The 24,195-nt window shown below is 45.1% G+C and overlaps 1 protein-coding gene across 1 annotated transcript in view; it reads left to right on the forward strand.

Moving 5' to 3' along the window:
• LOC106561580 (mitochondrial inner membrane protease subunit 2) overlaps nt 1-24,195 on the forward strand; it is a 257,221-nt gene that overhangs the window by 9,900 nt on the left and 223,126 nt on the right. The window contains 1 exon segment of the mRNA XM_045688754.1: nt 2,995-3,101. Coding sequence (XP_045544710.1) covers nt 2,995-3,101 — 107 coding nt within the window.

Raw genomic sequence — 24,195 nt, forward strand, 5'->3', positions numbered from 1 at the left:
AGGGGGGTGGAGACAAGCACAAAGACAGGTGAAACAGATCAGGGTGTGACAGCTACTGTGTTTTTGCCACCCGTATCTGTCAGTTTGAATCAGTAGACACAGAAGGACATAGGCTGAAGCCATCACAGTATGGCATGGCAGGAGGATGCCACTTCTCTTTTCTGAGAGGAATATGTCACTTTGAAAACAATATGTCACTATGAGAACAATATGTCAATTTGAGAACAGTATGTCACTTTGAGAACCATATGTCACTTTGTGAACAATAGGTCCCTTTGAGAACAATAGTTCCCTTTGAAAATGGTATGTCACTCTGAGAACGGTATGTCACTTTGAGAACAATAGGTCCCTTTGAGAACAATATATCCCTTTGAGAACAATATGACCCTTTGAGAACAATAGGTCCCTTTGAGAACGGTAAGTCACTTTGAGAACAATATGTCCCTTTGAGAACAATAGGTCCCTTTGAGAACAATAGGTCCCTTTGAGCACGGTATGTCACTTTGAGAATGATATGTCACTTTAAGAACAATATGTCCCTTTAAGAACAATAGGTCCCTTTGAGAACAATATATCCCTTTGAGAACAATATGACCCTTTGAGAACAATAGGTCCCTTTGAGAACAATAGGTCACTTTGAGAATGGTATGTCACTTTGAGAACGGTATGTCACTTTAAGAACAATATGTCCCTTTGAGAACAATATATCCCTTTGAGAACAATAGGTCCCTTTGAGAACAATAGGTCCCTTTGAGAACAATATCTCCCTTTGAGAACAATATATCCCTTTGAGAACAATATCTCCCTTTGAGAACAATAATTCCCTTTGAGAACAATAGGTCCCTTTGAGAACAATAGGTCCCTTTGAGAACGCTATGTCACTTTGAGAACGATATGTCACTTTGAGAACAATAGGTCCCTTCGAGAACAATATGGCCCTTTGAGAACGATAGGTCCCTTTGTGAACAATAGGTCCCTTTGAGAACAATATATCCCTTTGAGAACAATATGTCCCTTTCAGAACAATATGTTAATCTTCTCCTTTCCCCCTTCTGATAACCAGGTGGCGAATCGCATCTCTGCATGTCTGGCAGGCATATCAGTGTGGATGACGGATCACCACCTCAAGCTGAACCTCGGCAAGACGGAGCTGCTCTTCCTCCCGGGGAAGGACTGCCCTTTCCATGATCTCGCCATCACGGTGGACAACTCCATTGTGTCCTCCTCCCAGAGTGCTAAGAGCCTCGGCGTGACCCTGGACAACACCCTGTCGTTCTCCGCCAACATCAAGGCGGTGACCCGATCCTGTAGGTCCATGCTATACAACATTCGCAGAGTACGACCCTGCCTTACACAGGAAGCGGCGCAGGTCCTAATCCAGGCACTTGTCATCTCCCGTCTGGATTACTGCAACTCCCTGTTGGCGGGGCTCCCTGCCTGTGCCATTAGACCCCTACAACTCATCCAGAACGCCGCAGCCCGCCTGGTGTTCAACCTTCCCAAGTTCTCTCACGTCACCCCGCTCCTCCGCACACTCCACTGGCTTCCAGTTGAAGCTCGCCTCTGCTACAAGACCATGGTGCTTGCCTACGGAGCTGTGAGGGGAACGGCACCTCCGTACCTTCAGGCTCTGATCAGGCCCTACACCCAAACAAGGGCACTGCGTTCATCCACCTCTGGCCTGCTCGCCCCCCTACCTCTGCGGAAGCACAGTTCCCACTCAGCCCAGTCAAAACTGTTCGCTGCTCTGGCACCCCAATGGTGGAACAAGCTCCCTCACGACGCCAGGACAGCGGAGTCAATCACCACCTTCCGTAGACACCTGAAACCCCACCTCTTTAAGGAATACCTGGGATAGGATAAAGTAATCCTTCTAACCCCCCCCCCCCAAAAAAAATATATATATAGATGTACTATTGTAAAGTGGTTGTTCCACTGGATATCATAAGGTGAATGCACCAATTTGTAAGTCACTCTGGATAAGAGTGTCTGCTAAATGACGTAAATGTAAATGTAAAATGTCTCTTTGAGAACAATAGGTCAAATTTCAAATCAAATCAAATTTATTTTTATATAGCCCTTCGTACATCAGCTGATATTCTCAAAGTGCTGTACAGAAACCCAGCCTAAAACCCCAAACAGCAAGCAAAGCATGTGAAAGAAGCACGGTGGCTAGGAAAAACTCCCTAGGAAAAACTCCCTAGAAAGGCCAAAAACCTAGGAAGAAACCTAGAGAGGAACCAGGCTATGAGGGGTGGCCAGTCCTCTTCTGGCTGTGCAGGGTGGATATTATAACAGAACATGGTCAAAATGTTAAAATGTTAAAATGTTCATAAATGACCAGCATGGTCAAATAATAATAATCATAGTAGTTGTCGAGGGTGCAACAAGCACGTCCGGTGAACAGGTCAGGGTTCCATAGCCGCAGGCAGAACAGTTGAAACTGGAGCAGCAGCACGGCCAGGTGGACTGGGGACAGCAAGGAGTCATCATACCAGGTAGTCCTGAGGCATGGTCCTAGGGCTCAGGTCCTCCGAGAGAAAGACAGAAAGAACAATAGGTCCCTTTGAGAATGGTACGTCACTTTGAGAACGGTATGTCACTGAGAACGATATGTCACTTTGAGAACAATAGGTCCCTTTGAGAACAATAGGTCCCTTTGAGAATGGTATGTCACTTTGAGAACAATAGGTCCCTTTGAGAACGGTATGTCACTTGGAGAACGATATGTCACGTTGAGAATGATATGTCACTTTGAGAACAATATGTCCCTTTGAGAACAATAGGTCCCTGAGGTATTCAGTGTGTTATGTGTTCAGTCAGTCAGTCAGTCAGTCAGTCAGTCCCATGGTTGTCCCTTCCTTGACCATAGCTGCTGTATTTCTGTTCAGGAGGACACTAATGACAATGCTGCTGTACTTCCCCCCCCGATCCTCGTATTTTTGTCTATGACTCACCTTATTTGTGTGGGTACGTGTGTGTGTGTCTCCTCAGCCCTCTATGTGTCCTGAGGGGAATGTGACAGGGTCTGACATGATGCTGCTGAACCGCTGGAGTGTGAGGAACTACCAAGTGCGAGGAGATGACATTGTGTCAGTCCTGTAAGTAACTACAATTTAACCACGTTTACATACACTGTTGTTTGTTTATTTGCTGTCATACAAACTGGGACCATGTTTGTTGCTAAGATCAAGTGTATTTCACCTGTGGTACCAATGATGTCTGTACTTGTCATATGTGTGTACATGAATAATGACAGGATTGTTGTATTTTGCCCCAAGCCTTGGCCTGTACATCATCCATCCTTACTGTACTGCATGTTGACATGGAAACAACATGTTTCTGTCCGTTTGATATCTGTGTTTCATCTTCTTTTTTTATCCTGATATATCCAGCTGACCTTTTTGAGTCACTGACGACTCCCTAGCAAGGCTGATGTGATTAGTGCTTCTCTCCAAGCCTCCAGGCTCCAGCCATGATACAATAGACCAGTGGTTCCTAGCTCCGGTCTTTCAGTACCCGCAACAGTACAATTTTTTGTCGTGGCCCTGGACAAGCACACCTGATTATACTTGTCAACTAATCATCAAGCCCTTGACAAGTTGAATCAGGTGTTTTTGTCCAGGGATACAACAAACATTTGTGCTGTTGGAAATACTCGAGGACTGGAGTTGGGAAACACTGCAATACACCATGTGATCCATAGAGTGAAGGGCAGGCTGTCCAGTTGAGTTTCATCCTCTCTAAACTATTCTCCTAATCCTCATCCTCGTCCACGTCAGTAGATGACGTGTACCACCTTACTTCCCTGCAATCACTCCTCCACTCCCCTGCCGCGCTGAGGAGCACGCAGAGCTGGCCTGCTAACCCCTCTTTACCTCTCCCTCTCTCTCTCTCTCTCTCTCTCTCTTTCTTTCTCTCTCTCTCTCTCTCTCTACCTCTCACATGCTCTCTCCCTCTTTCTCTCTCGCTCTCTGTGTGTGTGGAGTAGGCCTCTGCCCACGGCTGGCTGAACAGTGACGCTCTGCTCCCCTATAGCTCCCCTGTGCCGTTGTTAAAGTAGAGAGCCTGTTGACACTGTTGGTTCCACAGCCGAGACTGGAGGGGGAGAGAGAGGATTACCAAGGCTCCAATTAGAGCGCCACGTCCCACGTCAAGGGTCCCTGCTTTCAGACACACTCTTTGTTCTGAAGCACCGTGGGAAGCCAAATGTGGCCCTGGCTGCTAATGAAAAAGTCTGCGTCACAAATGGCACTCTATTCCCTATATAGTGCACTACTTTTGACAAGGGCCCATAGGGATGTAAGGAAATAGGGTGTTATATGGGAATCAGTCAAAATCTCCCCTGAAAAAAGTATCCTCTCGCACTCTCTCCTCATAGACTCAAGTCCCTGGGCACACTAATCCCAGCCTACTTATCTGTTTTTGTTTTTGGGATGGCTTCTGAGATATCTTCTGAGACACCCCTTCTAGCTCTGTGACTCTACTGTAGCTACGATATTGAAGAAAATGTTACTTTTATGCCTGTGATATGTGCTTGTCCCACTTAGTTATTTTAAGATGAATGCACTAACTGTAAGTCGCTCTGGATAAGAGCCTTATTTAACCAGGTAGGCTAGTTGAGAACAAGTTCTCATTTACAACTGTGACCTGGCCAAGATAAAGCAAAGAAGTGCGACAAAAACAACAACACAGAGTTACACATGGGATAAACAAATGTACAGTCAATAACACAATAGAAAAATCTATGTACAGTGTGTGCAAAGTATGTGTGTAGTAAGATTAGGGATGTAAGGCAATAAATAGGCCATGGAGGCAAAATAATTACAATTTAGCATTAACACTGGAGTGATAGATGTGCAGATGATGATGTGCAAGTAGAGATACTGGGGTGCAAAAGAGCAACAAACCAAAAAATAACAATATAGGGATGAGGTAGTTGGGTTGGCTATTTACAGATGGGCTGTGTACAGGTACAGTGATCGGTAAGCTGCTCTGACAGCTGATGCTTAAAGTTAGAAAGGAGGATATAAGTCTCCAGCTTCAGTGATTTTTGCAATTCGTTCCAGTCATTGGCAGCAGAGAACTGGAAGGAAAGGAGGCCAAAAGAGGTGTTGGCTTTGGGGATGACCAGTGAAGTATACCTGCTGGAGCACATACTACGGATGGGTGTTGCTATGGTGACCAGTGAGCTGAGATAAGGCTTTACCTAGCAAAGACTTATAGATGACCTGGAGCCAGTGGATTTGGCAACGAATATGTAGTGAGGGCCAGCCAACGAGAGCATATAGGTCGCAGTGGTGGGTAGTATATGGGGCTTTGGTGACAAAACGGATGGCACTGTGATAGACTACATCCAATTTGGTGAGTAGAGTGTTGGAGGCTATTTTGTAAATGACATCGCCGAAGTCAGGGATCGGTAGGATAGTCAGTTTTACGAGGGTATGTTTGGCAGCATGAGTGAAGGAGGTTTTGTTGCGAAATAGGAAGCTCATTCTAGATTTAATTTTGGATTGGAGATGCTTAATGTGAGTCTGGAAGGAGAGTTTACAGTCTAACCAGACACCTAGGTATTTGTAGTTGTCCACGTATTCTAAGTCAGAACCGTCCAGAGTAGTGATGCTGGATGGGTGGGCGGGTGCGGGCAGCCATCGGATGAAGAGCATGCATTTAGTTTTACTAGCATTTAAAAGCAGTTGGAGACCACGGAAGGAGTGTTGTATGGCATTGAAGCTCGTTTGGAGGTTTGTTAACAGTGTCCAAAGAAGGGCAAGATGTATACAGAATAGTGTCATCTGCATAGAGGTGGATCAGAGAATCACCAGCAGCAAGAGCGACATCATTGATATATACAGAGAAAAGAGTTGGATAATTGAACCCTGTGGCACCTCCATAGAATCTGCCAGAGGTCCAGGACAGGACCTCCGATTTGACACACTGAACTCTATCTGATAAGTAGTTGGTGAACCAGGCAAGGCAGTCATTTGAGAAACCAAGGCTATTGAGTCTGCCGATAAGAATGCGGTGATTGACCGAGTCGAAAGCCTTGGCCAGGTTAATGAAGACGGCTGCACAGTAGTCTTTTGGTGGCGGTTATGATATCGTTTAGGACCTTGAGTGTGGCTGAGGTGCACCCATGAACCAGCTTGGAAACCAGATTGCATAGTGGAGAAGGTACGGTGGGTTTTCGAAAAGGTTGTGATCTGTTTATTAACTTGGCTTTTGAAGATTTTAGAAAGGCAGGGCAGGATGGATATAGGTCTATAACAGTTTGGGTCTAGAGTGTCTCCCCCTTTGAAGAGGGGGATGACCGCAGCAACTTTCTAATCTTTGGGATCTCAGACGATACGAAAGAGAGGTTGAATAGGCTAGTAATAGGGGTTTCAACAATTTCAGCGGATATTTTTTGAAAGAGAGGGTCCAGATTGTCTAGCCCAGCTGATTTGTAGGGATCCAGATTTTTCAGCTCTTTCAGAACATCAGCTGTCTGGATTTGGGTGAAGGAGAATTAGGTTGGGGCTTGGGCAAGTTTCCCCGGGGGGTGCAGAGCTGTTGGACGGGGCAGGCGTAGCCAGGTGAAAAGCATGGCCAGCCGTTGAAAAATGCTTATTGAAATGATCAATTATCGTAGATTTATTGGTGGTGACTAAAATGTAAAACGTAAATGTCTGATGCATTTGTGTTGTGTTGCTTTGATGGTATTCAGGTTTGATGTTGTTTGATGTGGAAGACCAAAGGGTCATGAATAGGCAGACATGTTTTAGTTTGATTTATTCACATTAAAGAAGACAAGTGAAAAGCAAAAGCATGCACATAAAAAACATGACAAAAACACTGTGCAGGTGAGGTTGGAAACCCAAGAGGGCTTACATATCTCTGCCCCCACAAAATATTTCTATTTTAAGTCGATACATTGTGTGTACACATACGAGTGGGTGTGTGTCATTTTTCTAAAGGATTTACAGCATATTGCAATCTGTAGCCTACAATTTACTGTGTACTGTAACAATCTGCGTAACTTAACAGACTGTGTTTTACCTTGTCTTGTGTGTGGTGTGGTTGTAGTTAAGTCGGAAGATTACATACACTTAGGTTGGAGTCATTAAAATTCATTTTTCAACCACTCCACAAATTTCTTGTTAACAAACTATAGTTTTGTTAAGTCTATCAGGACATATTCTTTGTGCATGACTCGTCATTTTTCCAACAATTGTTTACAGACAGATTATTTAACTGTATCACAATTCCAGTGGGTTAGAAGTTTACATACACTAAGATGACTGTGCCTTTAAACAACTTTGGAACAATCCAGGAAATGATGTCATGGTTTTAAAAGCTTCTGATAGGCCAATTCTGATAGGTAGGCCAATTGACGTAATCAAAAGAAATCAGCCAATTGGAGACCTCTACAAGTATGGTTCATTCTTGGGAGCAATTTCCAAACGCCTGAAGGTACCACGTTCATCTGTACAAACAATAGTACGCAAGTATAAACACCATGGGACCACGCAGCCATCATACCGCTCAAGAAGACGCGTTCTGTCTCCTAGAGATGAACGTACTTTGGTGCGAAAAGTGCAAATCAATCCCAGAACAACAGCAAAGGACCTTGTGAAGATGGAGGAAACAGATGCAAAAGTATCTATATCCACAGTAAAACGGGTCCTTATTGACATAACCTGAAAGGCCGCTCAGCAAGGAAGAAGCCACTGCTCCAAAACCGCCATAAAAAGACAGACTACAGTTTTCAACTGCACATGGGACAAATATCATACTTATTGGAGAAATGTCCTCTGGTCTGATGAAACAAAAATAGAACTGTTTGGTCATAATGACCCTGTTATGTTTGGAGGAAAAAGGGGGAGGCTTGCAAGCCGAAGAACACCATCCCAACTGTGAAGCACGGGGGTGGCAGCATCATGTTGTGGGGGTGCTTTGCTGCAGGAGGGACTGGTGCACTTCACAAAATAGATGGCATCATGAGGCAGGAAAATTACATGGATATATTGAAGCAAAATCTCAAGACATCAGTCAAGAAGTTAAAGCTTGGTCGCAAATGGGTCTTCCAAATGGACAATGACCCCAAGCATACTTCCAAAGTTGTGGCAAAATGGCTTAAGGACAACAAAGTCAAGGTATTGGAGTGGCCATCACCAGCCCTGATTTCAATCCTAGATACAATTTGTAGGCAGAACTGAAAAAGCGTGTGCGAGCAAGGAGGCCTACAAACCTGATTCAGTTACACCAGCTCTGTCAGGAAGAATGGGCCAAAATTCACCCAACTTACTGTTGGAAGCTTGTGGAAGGCTACTTGAAACATTGGACCCAAGTTAAACAATTTCAAGGCAATGCTACCAAATACTAATTGAGTGTATGTAAACTTCTGACCCACTGGGTATGTGATGAAAGAAATTAAAGCTGAAGTAAATAATTCTCTACTATTATTCTGACATATCACATTCTTAAAATAAATTGGTGATCCTAACTGACCTAAGACAGGGATTTTTACTGGAATTAAATGTTAGGAATTGTGAAAAACTGAGTTTAAATGTATTTCACTAAGGTGTATGTAAACTTCCGACTTCAACTGTATATAAAAACCACATCTAAAAGACACGGTTAAGGAATATGTAACTGCTTGGTGTATTTTCTGTCTTCATCAGCTAAACTGGGTTTGACAACCTCTGTCTCCTTTGGTACATTGCTTCAGAAATGTTTGATTTATTTTGGTTCTACATTACTATTCTAATTCAGCATGAATGTCCACATTCCACCCATGAATGCATTTCTCCCTTAGAAAAGAGCTATTCTGTCCTCAATGAGGCTACCTGGTTAAATAAAGGTTACATATAATAAATAATAAATTGCTGTGGGGTTTGATGTGATGTGCCTTGTGGGTTGAGTGGGCTGAGACAGACAGCGGCAGGCAGGCAGGAAAGCAGGCAGGATAAATCCCTCTTTCATAATTACCCCAAGATGGCAGCCTCTCCCTTCCCTTCCCTGCAGGGGACGTGTTGTTCAGCCATTACAGAGCTCTACAGTGAGAACATTTTACTTGCATATGCGCCTACATTTTTCAACTGAGGTGCACACGTGCTCCTTGTAAGAAAGGTCAGCGTAGAGCCTTGCATTATGAGGCACTATTCCTGGCAGAGTGGAGAGAGGGAGTGAAGGAGATTGAGGGAGGGGGGCAGGGAGGGAGAAAGAGGGAAGAAGACAGGGAGCTGGAAAGGGGGAGTGGAGGAAGGAGAGAGAGAGCTAGCACGGAATGCTAATCTAACGTAATCTGACTTTGGGTTTAGCCTGAGAGCACTGTTTGAATCTTATATGGAAAATGACTTAAACAGTAACAATGTTACCGTGACCAATGCTAAGTGATACGGCAGTGTCTTATCGCAATGTAGTCACACACCATAGAAATAGAATTACAGACTCATTTACTAGAATGAGAATACCCATTCTAGTAATTATTTATCTATGGTACACACACTCAGCATGCAGTAGTATATTATGGTAATAAAGGAGCTGTGTGTATTTGTGTCTGTTCACAAACTATCTCGGGTATTGAGATGATCCCTGCATCAGATCACCCATGTACGTCATAATAATACATACGATTTATATAGCACTTTCCTAAGACCCAAACGCACTTCATATCCTAACCTTATTTTATTATCTTATTCTTTTAAGCTTTGCATATCCACCAATTAACCTACATGCTTTTGAGAATGATTAAATATAGCAACATGTGAAATACTGTCGATCTGTATTGACAGCCCTGGTCGAGAGGGATTTCATTAAAACCACAAAAAGCTGCTTTCTTATGTGCCAAAGAATCTCAACCTGGCCTGTACTGTATTTACATTTCAAATGTGATATTGGACTACTGCTACGGCAAGTCAGACTGATTTCCTACTGTAATTGGTACTCATTTTAAACACAAATTGTCCAAGGGAATATTCCGGTCCTCTGAGTAATTTCTTATTTACAGAATAGACTACTCCTCGTTTCAGGGCCAGGCCATAGCAGTGGATGAGGAAAATGGTTCTGTCAGCATGTTTATGAGTGCATATACTGTATGTAAAGCTATCCACCACATTGGGTATTTGTCATGCATTCAGACAAGACCATTACAAAGCTGATTGATTTTATGTTCTGCTGTGAACATAACCATTTGGTTCTGAGCAGCCCTGGAAACAGATTTCTGCAAAATATAATTTTCTTGTGGAAAGGGAGAAGTGCTACTCCCCGGGTTATAAACAGGTGTCATAACAGATGACTAAATCCCCTTTCCTGGCAGTGTTCTTTTGTTTATGACAACGTTTTACGATTACCATCCTGGTACAAGACGAGAGAAAAACAGAAGTTTAAAGTTTTGACGCAAAAGTTTTTCCCTTCTAAAAGTGTATGAATATTCATGGTATGCACAGCAGCAGCTCGGTAAACCTTCAAAAGCTTCAAGTCTTCATTCTCTAAAGTTTCTTCTCTTCCTGTTGCTTGTCTTTGAAGTGGGGATGCCAGGAAGAGAGAAACAGCATTCCTCCAGTTTGGTTGGACTGTATTGAGTTTGTGTAATTAGCATCAACAGAATCCAGTTCAGTTACAGCTCACAGAACTCCGGTACATCCCAGCTTTGTTAAGCTATGTTTTAGCCAGCCATGACCAAAGCCCATTGTTTTGGGATTAGGTTTAGAAAAAAAGAGAAAACAGAGGAAAAAAAATGGCAAGCAAAAGCCTCTGAGATACTTAATCTAGGAGACTCTGAGCTGACAATCTCCCCTCTGCAGAAATGTTGCTGGGGCAACAGCGGAACGTGGTCAGTGGAGGTAGGAGTTCCTTCCTGGAGACAGGAACAGAGGAGCTGACTTCCATGAGCCATGAGGTCCCTGTGGAAACAGAGGAACAAACCCCAGACTTTGGCCCCTGGGAGAGATGGGAGGCCAGGAAAGGGAAGGAGGGGAATGGAGGAGAGGAGAGGGGAAGGGTTGAGAAGGGAATTAATGGTATGGCATGGAAGAGCATGTGGGAGGTTAACAGGGTTTGTTTTACCAAAAGTGATCACTTCAGTCCGTCTCCTATCTACCAGATAGGGATGTCTTGCCATGGATGTTGCCTGGTGGTTGCTGGCTGTAAGATTGTCATTATCTGTCATTTGTGTGAGTGCAGCAGGAGCGTGATGTCCGGGTAATGGCCTCTGTTAAAAGCAGGCCATTGCCCTCTGAGCTAAGGATCCCTCCCTGCGAAACTGCAAGCGCACACATGTGCACATGCACACACACACACACACGCACATAGTGCTCCGAGCATGCACACCTGCATTCACAAATGTGCATATTTTTTTCTTAAACGTTCAATAAAAGACGTTGTTCCCTCTAACTTGCTCAGAGGCAGTCATTTCATTCAGCATGTTAATAAGAATGGACTGAATTAGTAAATTAATTGAATACCCTGTGAAATATCATCACTTTACTAATATTTATATATGTATAAATTCCTGTTCATCAGAGCAGTAAATTAAGTATTCATATCTTCTCTGCTTAAAGATTTATGGTCATGCTTTTACGCTAAGTAGCTGGTAAATATCCTCCATGTACAGTTAGCCTCCTGTCACTGTTTCAGTGTGCTATTTACGCGATCAGGATGATTGTGATGTTAAGAGTTTTTGATTTTGTCTGGAGTTAGATAGCTTTCTCTTCATTTTAAGGACATCCCAAGGACCTACAGTACTTTATAGGCCTGTCTCCTCTGAACCCCCCTAGTACTGTATATAGTATTTAAACATGTTTTATCTGACATGACGATTCTTAGATGTGGTTCAGTGTTAAGAGCATGCTGGAAAAAGGGTTGGTGGTTTGATTCCTGAATGGGCCACATATACTGAATACCGGTATATGTGTGGCTTTGGATAAAAGTGTCTGCTAGCTAAATTATCATATTACACTGGGCAGACCCTGGGCTGACTAGCCAGTGCTCATTAGCATGCATTTCACTTGAATGTCAGTGTCAAGTCCTGACCAGTTAAGGGGTTGTTTGTTATTGTAGTTTGGTCAGGGCGTGGCAGGGGGTGTTTGTTTAGTGTGTTTCGGGGTTTTTGGTTTATGTTCTATATTTTCTATTTCTATGTGTTTATCTAGTTTTTCTATTTCTATATTGGGGTTTTGGAACGACCTCCAATTAGAGGCAGCTGGTTGTCGTTGCCTCTAATTGGAGACCATATTTAAGTGGGTTAGTTTTCTCTTGTGTTTGTGGGTGGTTGTTTCCTTGTATAGTCTGAGCACCTTACGGGACTGTTTTCGTCATTTGTTTTGTGTAAGTGTTTTGTTTTTCCTTCGAATAAAGAAGATGTTCAATATACCCGCTGCAGTTTGGTCCGCTACCTACAACGACGCTTGTGACAGAACCACCCACCAACGAAGGACCAAGCGGCGGAGGAAGGAGCAGCATGGTAAAGAGGACTGGACATGGGAGGACATCCTGGACGGCAAGGGATCCTACACGTGGGAAGAGGTCCTGGCTGGAAGGGATCGCCTCCCGTGGGAACAGGTGGAGGCACTCAGACGAGCGGAGGCAGCAGGAGAAAACGACGAAGGTATGAGGGAACACGGCTGGCAAGGAAGCCTGAAAGGCAGCCCCCCCCAAAAAAATTGGGGGGGCACAAGGGTAGTTTGGCTGGGCCAAGGGTTAGCCCTGAGCCAACTCCCCGTGCTTATTATGGGGAGTGACGGATCAAGCAAGCACCATGTTATATGGAGATACGCACGGTATCGCCAGTGCGCAGCTACAGTCTGGTGCGCTTGGTGAAAGCTCCTCACAGGGGTCATGTTAGAGCCAGCATCGAGCCAGGACCGGTGATGCAAGTAGCAAGCATCAGACCGCCGGTGAGGGTTCATGGCCCAGTGCTGTTCCAGCTCCTCGCACTAGCCTTGAGGTGCATGTTACTAGGCTGGCGCCTCCAAAACCAGCCCTATGCATCAGGCCTCTAGTGCGCCTGCCCAGTCCAGTACGTCCTGTTCCTGCTCCTCGCACTAGCCCTGAGGTGCGTGTTTATAGTCTGGCGCCTCCAAAGCCAGCCCCACACATCAGGCCTTAATCTTACATCTAGATGTGCCGCTAGCGGAACGCCTCGCCAATATCCAATGATAGAGCGTGGCGCGAATTACAAACACCTCAGAAATCCAAAAACTTCAATTTTTCAAACATATGACTATTTTACACCATTTTAAAGACAAGACTCTCCTTTATCTAACCACATTGTCCGATTTCAAAAGGCTTTACAATGAAAGCAAAACATTAGATTATGTCAGGAGAGTACCCAGCCAGATATAATCACACACCCATTTTCAAGCTAGCATGTAATGTCACAAAAACCAAAACCACAGCTAAATGCAGCACTAACCTTGGATGATCTTCATCAGATGACTCTCCTAGGACATTATGTTATACAATACATGCATGTTTTGTTCAATCAAGTCCATATTTATATCAAAAAACAGCTTTTTACATTAGCATGTGACGTTCAGAACTAGCATACCCACCGAAAACTTCCGGTAAATTTACTAAATTACTCACGATAAACGTTGACAAAACATAACAATTATTTTAAGAATTATAGATACAGAACTCCTTTATGCAATCGCGGTGTCCAATTTTAAAATAGCTTTTCGGTGAAAGCATATTTTGCAATATTCTGAGTAGATAGCCCGGCCATCATGGCTAGCTATTTTGACACCCACCAAGTTTGGCACTCACCAAACTCAGATTTACTATAAGAAAAATTGGATTACCTTTGCTGTTCTTCGTCAGAATGCTCTCCCAGGACTTCTACTTCAACACCCAATGTTGTTTTGGTTCCAAATAATCCATAGTTATATCCAAATAGCTGCGTTTTGTTCTTGCTTTCAAGACACTATCCGAAGGGTGATGCGCCGGCGCATATCATGACAAAAAATTTCAAAATATTCCATTACCGTACTTCGAAGCATGTCAAACGCTGTTTAAAATCAATTTTTATGCGATTTTTCCTCAGCCCTGAGTCTCCAGATAGTCTGAGCACCTTACGGGACTGTTTTCGTTGTTTGTTTTGTGTAAGTGTTTTGTTTTTCCTTCGAATAAAGATGTTCAATATACCCTCTGCAGTTTGGTCCACTACCTACAACGACGCTTGTGACAGTCAGTCGTATTTCAGTAGCATACATTTCAGTAGTATGCATCCTCACACGGACATGGACTTCTAAAACTGCTGGGAGAGAGCGGGAGCAACAACAGTTCAATTCACGGGGTTCAAGTTTTTTCTGAGCCGGGCCATGCTTCTTCTTACACGGAGTCCAAACCGGCTGCGCGCGTGCGCCATCGTGCATAAATGTATTTTGTCCCCCTACACCAAACGCGATCACGACACGCAGGTTAAAATATCAAAACAAACTCTGAACCAATTACATTAATTTGGGGACAGGTCGAAAAGCATTAAACATTTATGGCAATTTAGCTAGCTAGCTTGCACTTGCTAGCTAGCTAAATTGCCATAAATGTTTAATGCTTTTCGACTGAAAATAGGACAAATTAGCTAGCTTGCACTTGCTAGCTAATTTGTCCTATTTAGCTAGCTTGCTGTTGCTAGCTAATTTGTCCTGGGATATAAACATTTAGTTGTTATTTTACCTGAAATGCACAAGGTCCTCTACTCCGACAATTAATCCACACATAAAACGGTCAACCAAATCGTTTTTAGTCGTCTATTCATCCTTCTAGGCTTTTTCTTCTCTTGAGTTTATATTGCGATTGATAAATAGGCCATCCCTGTAGCTCAGTTGGTAGAGCATGGTGTTTGCAACACCAGGGTTGTGGGTTCGATTCCCACGGGGGGCCAGCACAGAAAAAAAAAAATAAAAAAAAAATAAAAAAAAAATGTATGAAATTGTATGAAATGTATGCATTCACTACTGTAAGTCGCTCTGGATAAGAGTGTCTGCTAAATGACTAAAATGTAAATGTAAAATGTAATAAATTAGGTGCATTACTGCCACTGACCTCGTTCGTCTTTCAGTCACCCACATGGGTATAACCAATGAGGAGATGGCACGTGGGTACCTGCTTCTATAAACCAATGAGGAGATGGGAGAGGCAGGACTTGCAGCGTGATCTGCGTCACAAATAGAACTGACTTCTATTTTAGCCCTTGGCAACGCAGACACTCGTTGGCACGCGAGAGCAGTGTGGGTGCAATAATTGAATAATACAGATTTCTACATTTATTTTGCAAAGCTTGTGCACGCGACGCGAGCAGTGTAGTCAGCCTCTTACTGGAAAGCAAATTAAGCTTATATGAAGAATTGCTCGAATAAGTGATTTTTTGTGTATGCAAGGCTGCACTTCTTACTCATGCATGCATCGGGCTATGAAACACATTTTTACGGCCACACCAATTGGGTAAGATGGCGCCGACGGAGGGTGTCTCGCCTCGAGCTCCTACAAAACATTGTAGGTTTCTACTTTTTCTAGTGATTTTTCTAGTGTTTTCTCAAATGTTCTTACTCAGTTTGTTTTGTGCATTACTTCGTACACCCGGTCAGAGCTATTGGAATATAAATCACCATCCACCCAACCTTCCTGAATTCCCAGAGACGGCGGAACAATGGGTTAACCTCTTTGGTGAGACCTCGGGATGCTTGGGAGTCCTACCGGAAAGAAGGAAAAGGAGATGCCAACGGAGAGACAGATGTGGCGGGGTCTTAGTGAGATTAAGACGCCGGGCGACCCTTCCTTCATTACCCAGAATACTACTCGCCAATTTTCAATCATCAATTAATACATTTGATGAACTCAGAGCGAGGATCTCCTTCCAGAGAGACATCAGATTCTGCAACATACTCTGTGGCTCTGAGACTTGGCTTTCAAATCAAATTTTATTTGTCACATACACATGGTTAACAGATGTTAATGCGAGTGTAGCGAAATGCTTGTGCTTATAGTTCCCGACAATGCAGTAATATCTAACAAGTAATCTAACAATTCCCCAACAGCTACCTAATACACGCAAATCTAAAGGGGTGAATGAGAATATGTACATGTAAGTATAAGTATATATATGAGCGATGGCCAAGCGGCATAGGCAAGGTGCAATAGATTATATAAAATACAGTATATACATGTGATATGAGTAATGTAAGATACGTAAACATTATTAAAGTGGCATTATTTAGAGTGGCATCGTATAAAGTGACTAGTGATCCATTTATTAAAGTGGCCAGTGATTAGGTCTCTATATAGACAGCAGCCTCTCTGAGTTAGTAATTGCTGTTTAGCAGTCTGATGGCATTGAGATAGAAGCTGTTTTTCAGTCTCTCAGTCCCAGCTTTGATGCACCTGTACTGACCTCGCCTTCTGGATGGTAGCGGTGTGAACAGGCAGTGGCTCAGGTGGTTGATGTCCTTGATTATCTTTTTGGCCTTCCTATGACATCGGGTGCTGTAGGTGTCATGGAGGGCAGGTAGTTTGTCCCCGGTGATGCATTGTGCAGACCGCACCACCCTCTGGAGAGCCTTGTGGTTGAGGGCGGTGCAGTTACCGTACCAAGCTGTGATACAGCCTGATAGGATGCTCTCGATTGTGCATCTGTAAAAGCTTGTCAGGGTTTTGGGTGACAAACCCAATTTCTTCAGCTTCCCGAGGTTGAAGAGGTGCTGTTGCGCCTTCTTCACCACACTGTCTGTGTGGGTGGACCATTTCTATGTCTGTGATGTGTACGCCAAGGAACTTAAAACTTTCCACCTTTATTTTTGTAGTCCGTGATTTCCTGTAGACTCTGCCACATACGTCTTGTGTCTGAGCCGTTGAATTGCAACTCCACCTTGTCCCTGAACAGGTATTTCACTTGTTTTATTGCCTTGCGGAGGGAATAACTACACTGTTTATATTCAGTCATATTCCCAGACTTCTTTCCATGGTTAAATACGATAGATCGCGCTTTCAGTTTTGCACGAATGCCGCCATCCATCCACAGTTTCTGGTTAGGATAGGTTTTAATAGTCACAGTGGGTACAACATCTCCAATGTACTTCTTTATAAACGCACTCACCGAGTCAGCGTATAGGTCGATGTTGTTCTCTGAGGCTGATAGGAACATATTCCAGTCCGCGTGATCAAAACAATCTTGAAGTGTGGCTTCCGATTGCTCGGACCAGCGTTGAATGGTTCTCGTCACTGGTACATCCTGTTTGAGTTCTGCCTGTAAGACGGTAGGCGCAAGATGGCGTCGTGGTCAGATTTGCCGAAGAAAGGGTGGGTGAGGGCTTTGTATGCATCGTGGAAGTTAGAGTAGCAGTGGTCAAGGGCATTGCCCATGCACGTAGCGCAATCATATGCTGGTAGAATTTAGATAGCCTTGTTCTAAAATTTGCTTTGTTAAAATCCCTAGGTACAATAAATGCAGCCTCAGGATATATGGTTTCCAGTTTGCATATAGTCCAGTGAAGTTCCTTGATGGCCGTCTTGGTGTCTGCTTGATGGGCAATGTACACAGCTGTGACTATAACTGACGAGAATTCTCTTGATAGGTAAAATGGCCGGCATTTGATTGTAAGGAATTCTAAGTCGAGTGAGCAGAAGGACTTGAGTTCCTATATGTTGTTATGATTACACCATGAGTCGTCAATCATGAAACATACTCCCCCGCTCCTCCTCTTCCCAGAGGGGTGTTTATCTCTGTCGGCGCATTGCATGGAGAAGCCCGGTGGCTGAACCGATTCCGACAGCATATCCCGAGAGAGCCATGTTTCCGTGAAACAGAGAATGTTAAAATCTTTGAATCCTCTCTAGAAGGCAACCCTTGCTCGAATTCTGTCTACCTTGTTGTCAAGAGACTGGACATTGGCTAGTAGTATACTCGGGAGTGGTGGGCGATGTGCACGTCTGCGGAGCCTGACCAGGTGGCCGCTTTGTCTACCCCTTCTGCGACGCCATTGTTTTGGGTTGACTACTGGAATTAGATCCATTGTCCTGGGTGGTGGTCCAAACAGAGGATCCACTTTGGGAAAGTTGTATTCCTGGTCATAATGTCGGTAAGTTGATGTTGCTCTTATATCCAATAGTTCTTCCCCGCTGTATGTAATAAGACTTAAGATTTCCTGGTGTAACAAAGTAAGAAATAATACATTAAAAAAAAATACTGCATAGTTTCCTAAGAACTCGAAGCGAGGCGACCATCTCTGTCGGCACCATCATAGTAGAGAGACAGCCCTCCGACATCCAAACTGATTATATACAACCAGCTGATTTTGACGTTTTTTTGAGCGGATAGGAAGTGGGCTGTCTCTGTCAAGAACGAAGGTGGTGGGTTCTGCTTTATGACCAACAACATTTTATTTTTAATTCACCTTTATTTAACCAGGTAGGCTAGTTGAGAACAAGTTCTCATTTGCAACTGCGACCTGGCCAAGATAAAGCATAGCAGTTAGACACATACAACACAGAGTGACACATGGAATGAACAAAACATACAGTCAATAATACAGTAGAAAAAAAGAAAAGAAAAAGTCTATATACAGTGAGTGCAAATTAGGTAAAATAAGGGAATTAAGGCAATAAATAGGCCATGGTGGCAAACTAATTACAATATGGCAATTAAACACTGGAATGGTAGATGTGCAAAGGATGGATGCGCAAGTAGAGATACTGGGGTGCAAAAGGAGCAGAATAAATAAATAAATACAGTATGGGGATGAGGTAGATAGATGGGCTGTATACAGATGGGCTATGAACAGGTGCAGTGATCTGTGAGCTGTTCTGACAGCTGGTGCTTAAAGCTAGTGAGGGAGATGGGAATCTCCAGCTTCAGAGATTTTTGCAGTTCGTTCCAGTCATTGGTAGCAGAGAACTGAATGGAAAGGCGACCAAAGGAGGAATTGGCTTTGGGGGTGACCAGTGAGATATACCTGCTGGAGCGCGTGCTACGAGTGGGTGTTGCTATGGTGACCAGCGAGCTGAGATAAGGCGGGGCTTTACCTAGCAGAGACTTGTAGATAACCTGTAGCCAGTGGGTTTGGCGACGAGTATGAAGTGAGGGCCAGCCAACGAGAGCGTATAGGTCGCAATGGTGGGTAGTGTATGGGGCTTTGGTGACAAAACGGATGGCACTGTGATAGACTGCATCCAGTTTGTTGAGTAGAGTGTTGGAGGCTATTTTATAGATGACATCGCCGAAGTCGAGGATCGGTAGGATGGTCAGTTTTACGAGGGTATGTTTGGCAGCATGAGTGACGTATGCTTTGTTGCGAAATAGGAAGCCGATTCTAGATTTAATTTTGGATTGGAGATGCTTAATATGAGTCTGGAAGGAGAGTTTACAGTCTAGCCAGACACCCAGGTATTTGTAGTTATCCACATATTCTAAATTAGAGCCGTCCAGAGTAGTGATGGTGGATGGGCGGGCAGGTGCGGGCAATGATCGGTTGAATAGCATGCATTTAGTTTTATTTGCATTTAAGAGCAGTTGGAGGCCACGGAAGGAGAGTTGTATGGCATTGAAGCTCGTCTGGAGGTTAGTTAACACAGTGTCCAAAGAAGGGCCAGAAGTATACAGAATGATGTCGTCTGCGTAGAGGTGGATCAGAGAATCACCAGCAGCAAGAGCGACATCATTGATGTATACAGAGAAGAGAGTCGTCCCAAGAATTGAACCCTGTGGCACTCCCATAGAGACTGCCAGAGGTCCGGACAACAGGCCCTCCGATTTGACACACTGAACTCTATCAGAGAAGTAGTTGGTGAACCAGGCGAGGCAATCATTTGAGAAACCAAGGCTGTTGAGTCTGCCAATAAGAATGTGGTGATTGACAGGGTCGAAAGTCTTAGCCAGGTCGATGAATACAGCTGCACAGTAATGTCTCTTATCGATGGCGGTTATGATATCGTTAAGGACCTTGAGCGTGGCTGAGGTGCACCCATGACCGGCTCTGAAACCAGATTGCATAGCGGAGAAGGTACGGTGTGATTCAAAATGGTCGGTAATCTGTTTGTTAACTTGGCTTTCGAAGACCTCAGAGAGGCAAGGTAGGATAGATATAGGTCTGTAGCAGTTTGGGTCTAGAGTGTCTCGCCCTTTGAAGAGGGGGATGACCGCGGCAGCTTACCAATATTTGGGAATCTCAGACGATACGAAAGGCAGGTTGAACAGGCTAGTAATAGGGGTTGCAACAATTTCGGAAGATAATTTTAGAAAGAGAGGGTCCAGATTGTCTAGCCCGGCTGATTTGTAGGGGTCCAGATTTTGCAGCTCTTTGAGAACATCAGCAGTCTGGATATGGGTACAGGAACCTTACAGGAACCTGCGAGTTTCTCCTCTCTCAGCTTGGAATACTTGCTCATAAAATGTCGCCCTTTTTGCCTTCCAAGACAGTTCTCAGGGATTATCGCCATGGCTGTGCATATCCTGCTCCATGTCAACACAAAAAAAATGCTCTCAAAGGTCTTTACTGGACCCTGAACAAACTGGAGACTGCGTACCTGGAGGCAGCGTTCATTGTTGCAGGGGACTTTAACCAAAGTAATTTGAGGATTGTGCTCCCAAATTATTATAAAAACATTGACTCTCAAACTCGTGGAAATTCAACACTTGACCTCTGCTACATGCCTTTTCAACACGGGTATAAGGACCTCTGCCGTCCTCGTTTCAGCAAATCTCACGAGAAGTTCCGGTGGTCACATCTGTACAACGCTTGTCCGACCAATCAGAGTCCATGCTTCAAGACTGTCACGTGGACTGGAATATTTTAGCCTCTGGGGATAACATTAATGAATATGCTGACTGTCACCCGATTCATAAAAAAAAATGCATTGATGATGTGATACTGATAGTGTCTTTCAAAACGTACCCTAATCACAAACCGTGGATTGATGGCAGCCTTGTAGGGAAACTGAAGGAGAGAGATGCTGCTTATAAACATGGCGCAAGGTGACTAGGGACAATAGTATAATAAACAGTACAAATACACTATATATACAAAAGTATGTGGACACCCCTTCAAATGAGTGGATTTGGCTATTTCAGCCACACCCGTTGCTGACAGGTGTATAAAATCGAGCACACAGCCAAGCAGTCTCCATTGACAAAAATTGGTAGTAGAATGGCCTTACTGAAGAGCTCAGTGACTTTCAATGTGGCACCGTCATAGGATGCCACCTTTCCAACAAATCAGTATGTCAAATTTCTGCACTGCTAGAGCTACCCTGGTCAACTGTAAATGCTGTTGACCGGGGCAAACATCTAGGAGCAACATCGGCTCAGCAGCAAAGTGGTAGGCCACACAAACTTACAGAATGCGATGGCTGAGTGCTGAACTGCATAGCGCGTTAAATGTGTCTGTCCTTGGTTGCAACACTCACTACTGAGTTCCAAACTGCCTCTGGAAGCACCGTTAGCACAAGAACTGTTCATCGGGAGCTTTATGAAATGCGTTTCCATGGCTGAGCAGCCGCACACAAGCCTAAGAACACCATGCACAATGCTAAGCGTTGGCTGAAAGTGGTGTAAAGATTGCCACCATTGGACACGAGCAGTGTAAACGCGTCCTCTGGAGTTATGAATCACGCTTCACCATATGGCAGTCCGACGAACGAATCTGGGTTTCAAATCAAATCACATTTTATTTGAAACATGCGCGAATACAACAAGTGTAGACCTTACAGTGAAATGCTTACTTACAAGCCCTTAACCAACAATGCAGTTAAGAAGAAGATTTTTTTTTATATACAGTTGAAGTCGGAAGTTTAGATACACCTTAGACAAATACATTTAAACTCAGTTTTTCACAATTCCTGACATTTAATCCAAGTAAAAATTCCCTGTCTTAGGTCAGTTAGGATCAACACTTTATTTTAAGAATGTTAAATGTCAGAATAATGGTAGAGAGAATGATTTATTTCAGCTTTAATTTCTTTCATCACATTCCCAGTGGGTCAGAAGTTTACATACACTCAATTAGTATTTGGTAGCATTGCCTTTGAATTGTTTAACTTGGGTCAAACGTGTTGGGTAGCCTTCCACAAGCTTCCCACATTAAGTTGGGTGAATTTAGGCCCATTCGTCCGGACAGAGTGAAAGGCTCGGGCGTCGTAGGTGGAATCAGACGCAGGAAGCAGCGAGCACAATGTAGTGGCTTTTTAATGAGTTCTACAGGCGAGAATAAACAAGCCACCCCAAACAGAGAAATAAGCGCAGACAATATAAGTGCCCCAAACACACGGGAAAAACTATGTGGTGCAACACTGGCGCAAACGCGTCAACACAAACCTCTACAGTAAAGAATAATCCCGCACAAAGAAAAGGCGGACCAGCTAAATTAAATAGCCCCGCTAATCACCCCCACTCAGAACAGGTGCACACAATCACAAACAGGGGAAAACAAAAAGGGAATCAGTGGCAGCTAATAGGCCGGTGACGACGACCGCCGAGCGCCACCCGAGCAGGAGGGGGCGCCACCGTCGGTAGGAATCGTGACAGTACCCCCCTCCTGACACGCGGCTCCTGCAGCGCGCCGACACCGGCCTCGAGGACGACCCGGAGGGCGAGGCGCAGGGCAATCCGGACGGAGGCGATGGAAATCCCTCAACATGGATGGGTCCAAGACGTCCTCCGCCGGCATCCAGCACCTCTCCTCCGGACCGTACCCCTCCCAGTCAACGAGGTACTGCAGGCCCCTCACCCGGCGTCTCGAGTCCAGAATGGCCCGTATGCTGTACGCCGGGGACCCCCCGATGTCCAGAGGGGGCGGAGGGACCTCTGGCACCTCACCTCCCTGCAAGGGACCAGCTACCACCTGCCTGAGGAGAGACACATGAAACGAGGGGTTAATACGGTAATAGGACGGGAGTTGTAACCGATAACACACCTCGTTTATCCTCCTCAGGACTTTAAAGGGCCCCACACACTGCGGCCCCAGCTTCCGGCAGGGCACGCGGAGGGGCAGGTTCCGGGTCGAGAGCCAGACCCTGTCCCCCGGTACGAACACGGGTGCCTCACTGCGGTGGCGGTCAGCACTCCTCTTCTGCCGTCCACTAGCCTCCTTCAGGGATTCCTGGACGGCTCTCCAGGTCTCCTTGGAGCGCTGTACCCAGTCCTCCACCGCAGGAGCCTCGGTCTGGCTCTGGTGCCATGGTGCCAGGACCGGCTGGTAACCCAAAACACACTGAAAGGGTGACATGTTAGTAGAGGAGTGACGAAGTGAGTTCTGGGCTAACTCCGCCCAAGGAATGTACCTCGCCCATTCCCCTGGCCGGTTCTGGCAATACGACCTCAGAAACCTGCCCACCTCCTGGTTCACCCTCTCCGCCTGCCCATTACTCTCGGGGTGATAACCGGAGGTCAAACTGACCGAGACCCCCAGACGCTCCATAAACGCTTTCCAGACTCTGGATGTGAACTGGGAACCTCGATCAGAGACAATGTCCTCCGGCACCCCGTAGTGCCGGAAGACATGGGTAAATAGGGCCTCCAAAGTCTGCAGGGCCGTAGGGAGACCGGGCAACGGGAGGAGACGGCAGGACTTTGAAAACCGATCCACAACCACAAGAATCGCAGTGTTCCCCTGAGATGGGGGAAGATCTGTCAAAAAGTCTACAGACAGGTGCGACCATGGCCGTTGCGGAACGGGGAGGGGCTGTAACTTCCCTCTCGGGAGATGCCTAGGAGCCTTACTCTGGGCGCACACCGAACAGGAAGAGACTTAGAATCTCACGTCCTTAGCCAAGGTGGGCCACCAGTACTTCCCCCCTGAGACTCCGCACTGTCCACGCCACACCAGGATGACCCGAAGTGGGTAGCGTGTGCGCCCATCGAATCAATAGATCACGAACACCGAGCGGCACGTACGTGCGACCCACGGAACACTGTGCAGGCGCAGGTTCCAATACTAATGCCCGCTCGATGTCCGCGTCCACCTCCCATACCACAGGTGCCACCAGCCTAGACGCTGGAATGATGGGAGTTGGATTGATGGACTGGTCCTCCGTGTCATAAAGACGGGACAGGGCGTCGGCCTTCGTGTTCAGGGAGCCTGGTCTATAGGAGATAGTAAACCTAAACCGGGCGAAGAACATGGCCCACCTTGCCTGACGCGGATTCAGTCTCCTAGCTGCCCGGATGTACTCCAGATTTCGATGGTCGGTCCAGATGAGAAAGGGGTGCTTAGCCCCCTCAAGCCA

This window comes from Salmo salar, chromosome 10 (assembly GCF_965601325.2).
Source record: "Salmo salar chromosome 10, fSalSal1, whole genome shotgun sequence".
Taxonomy (NCBI): Eukaryota; Metazoa; Chordata; class Actinopteri; order Salmoniformes; family Salmonidae; genus Salmo; species Salmo salar.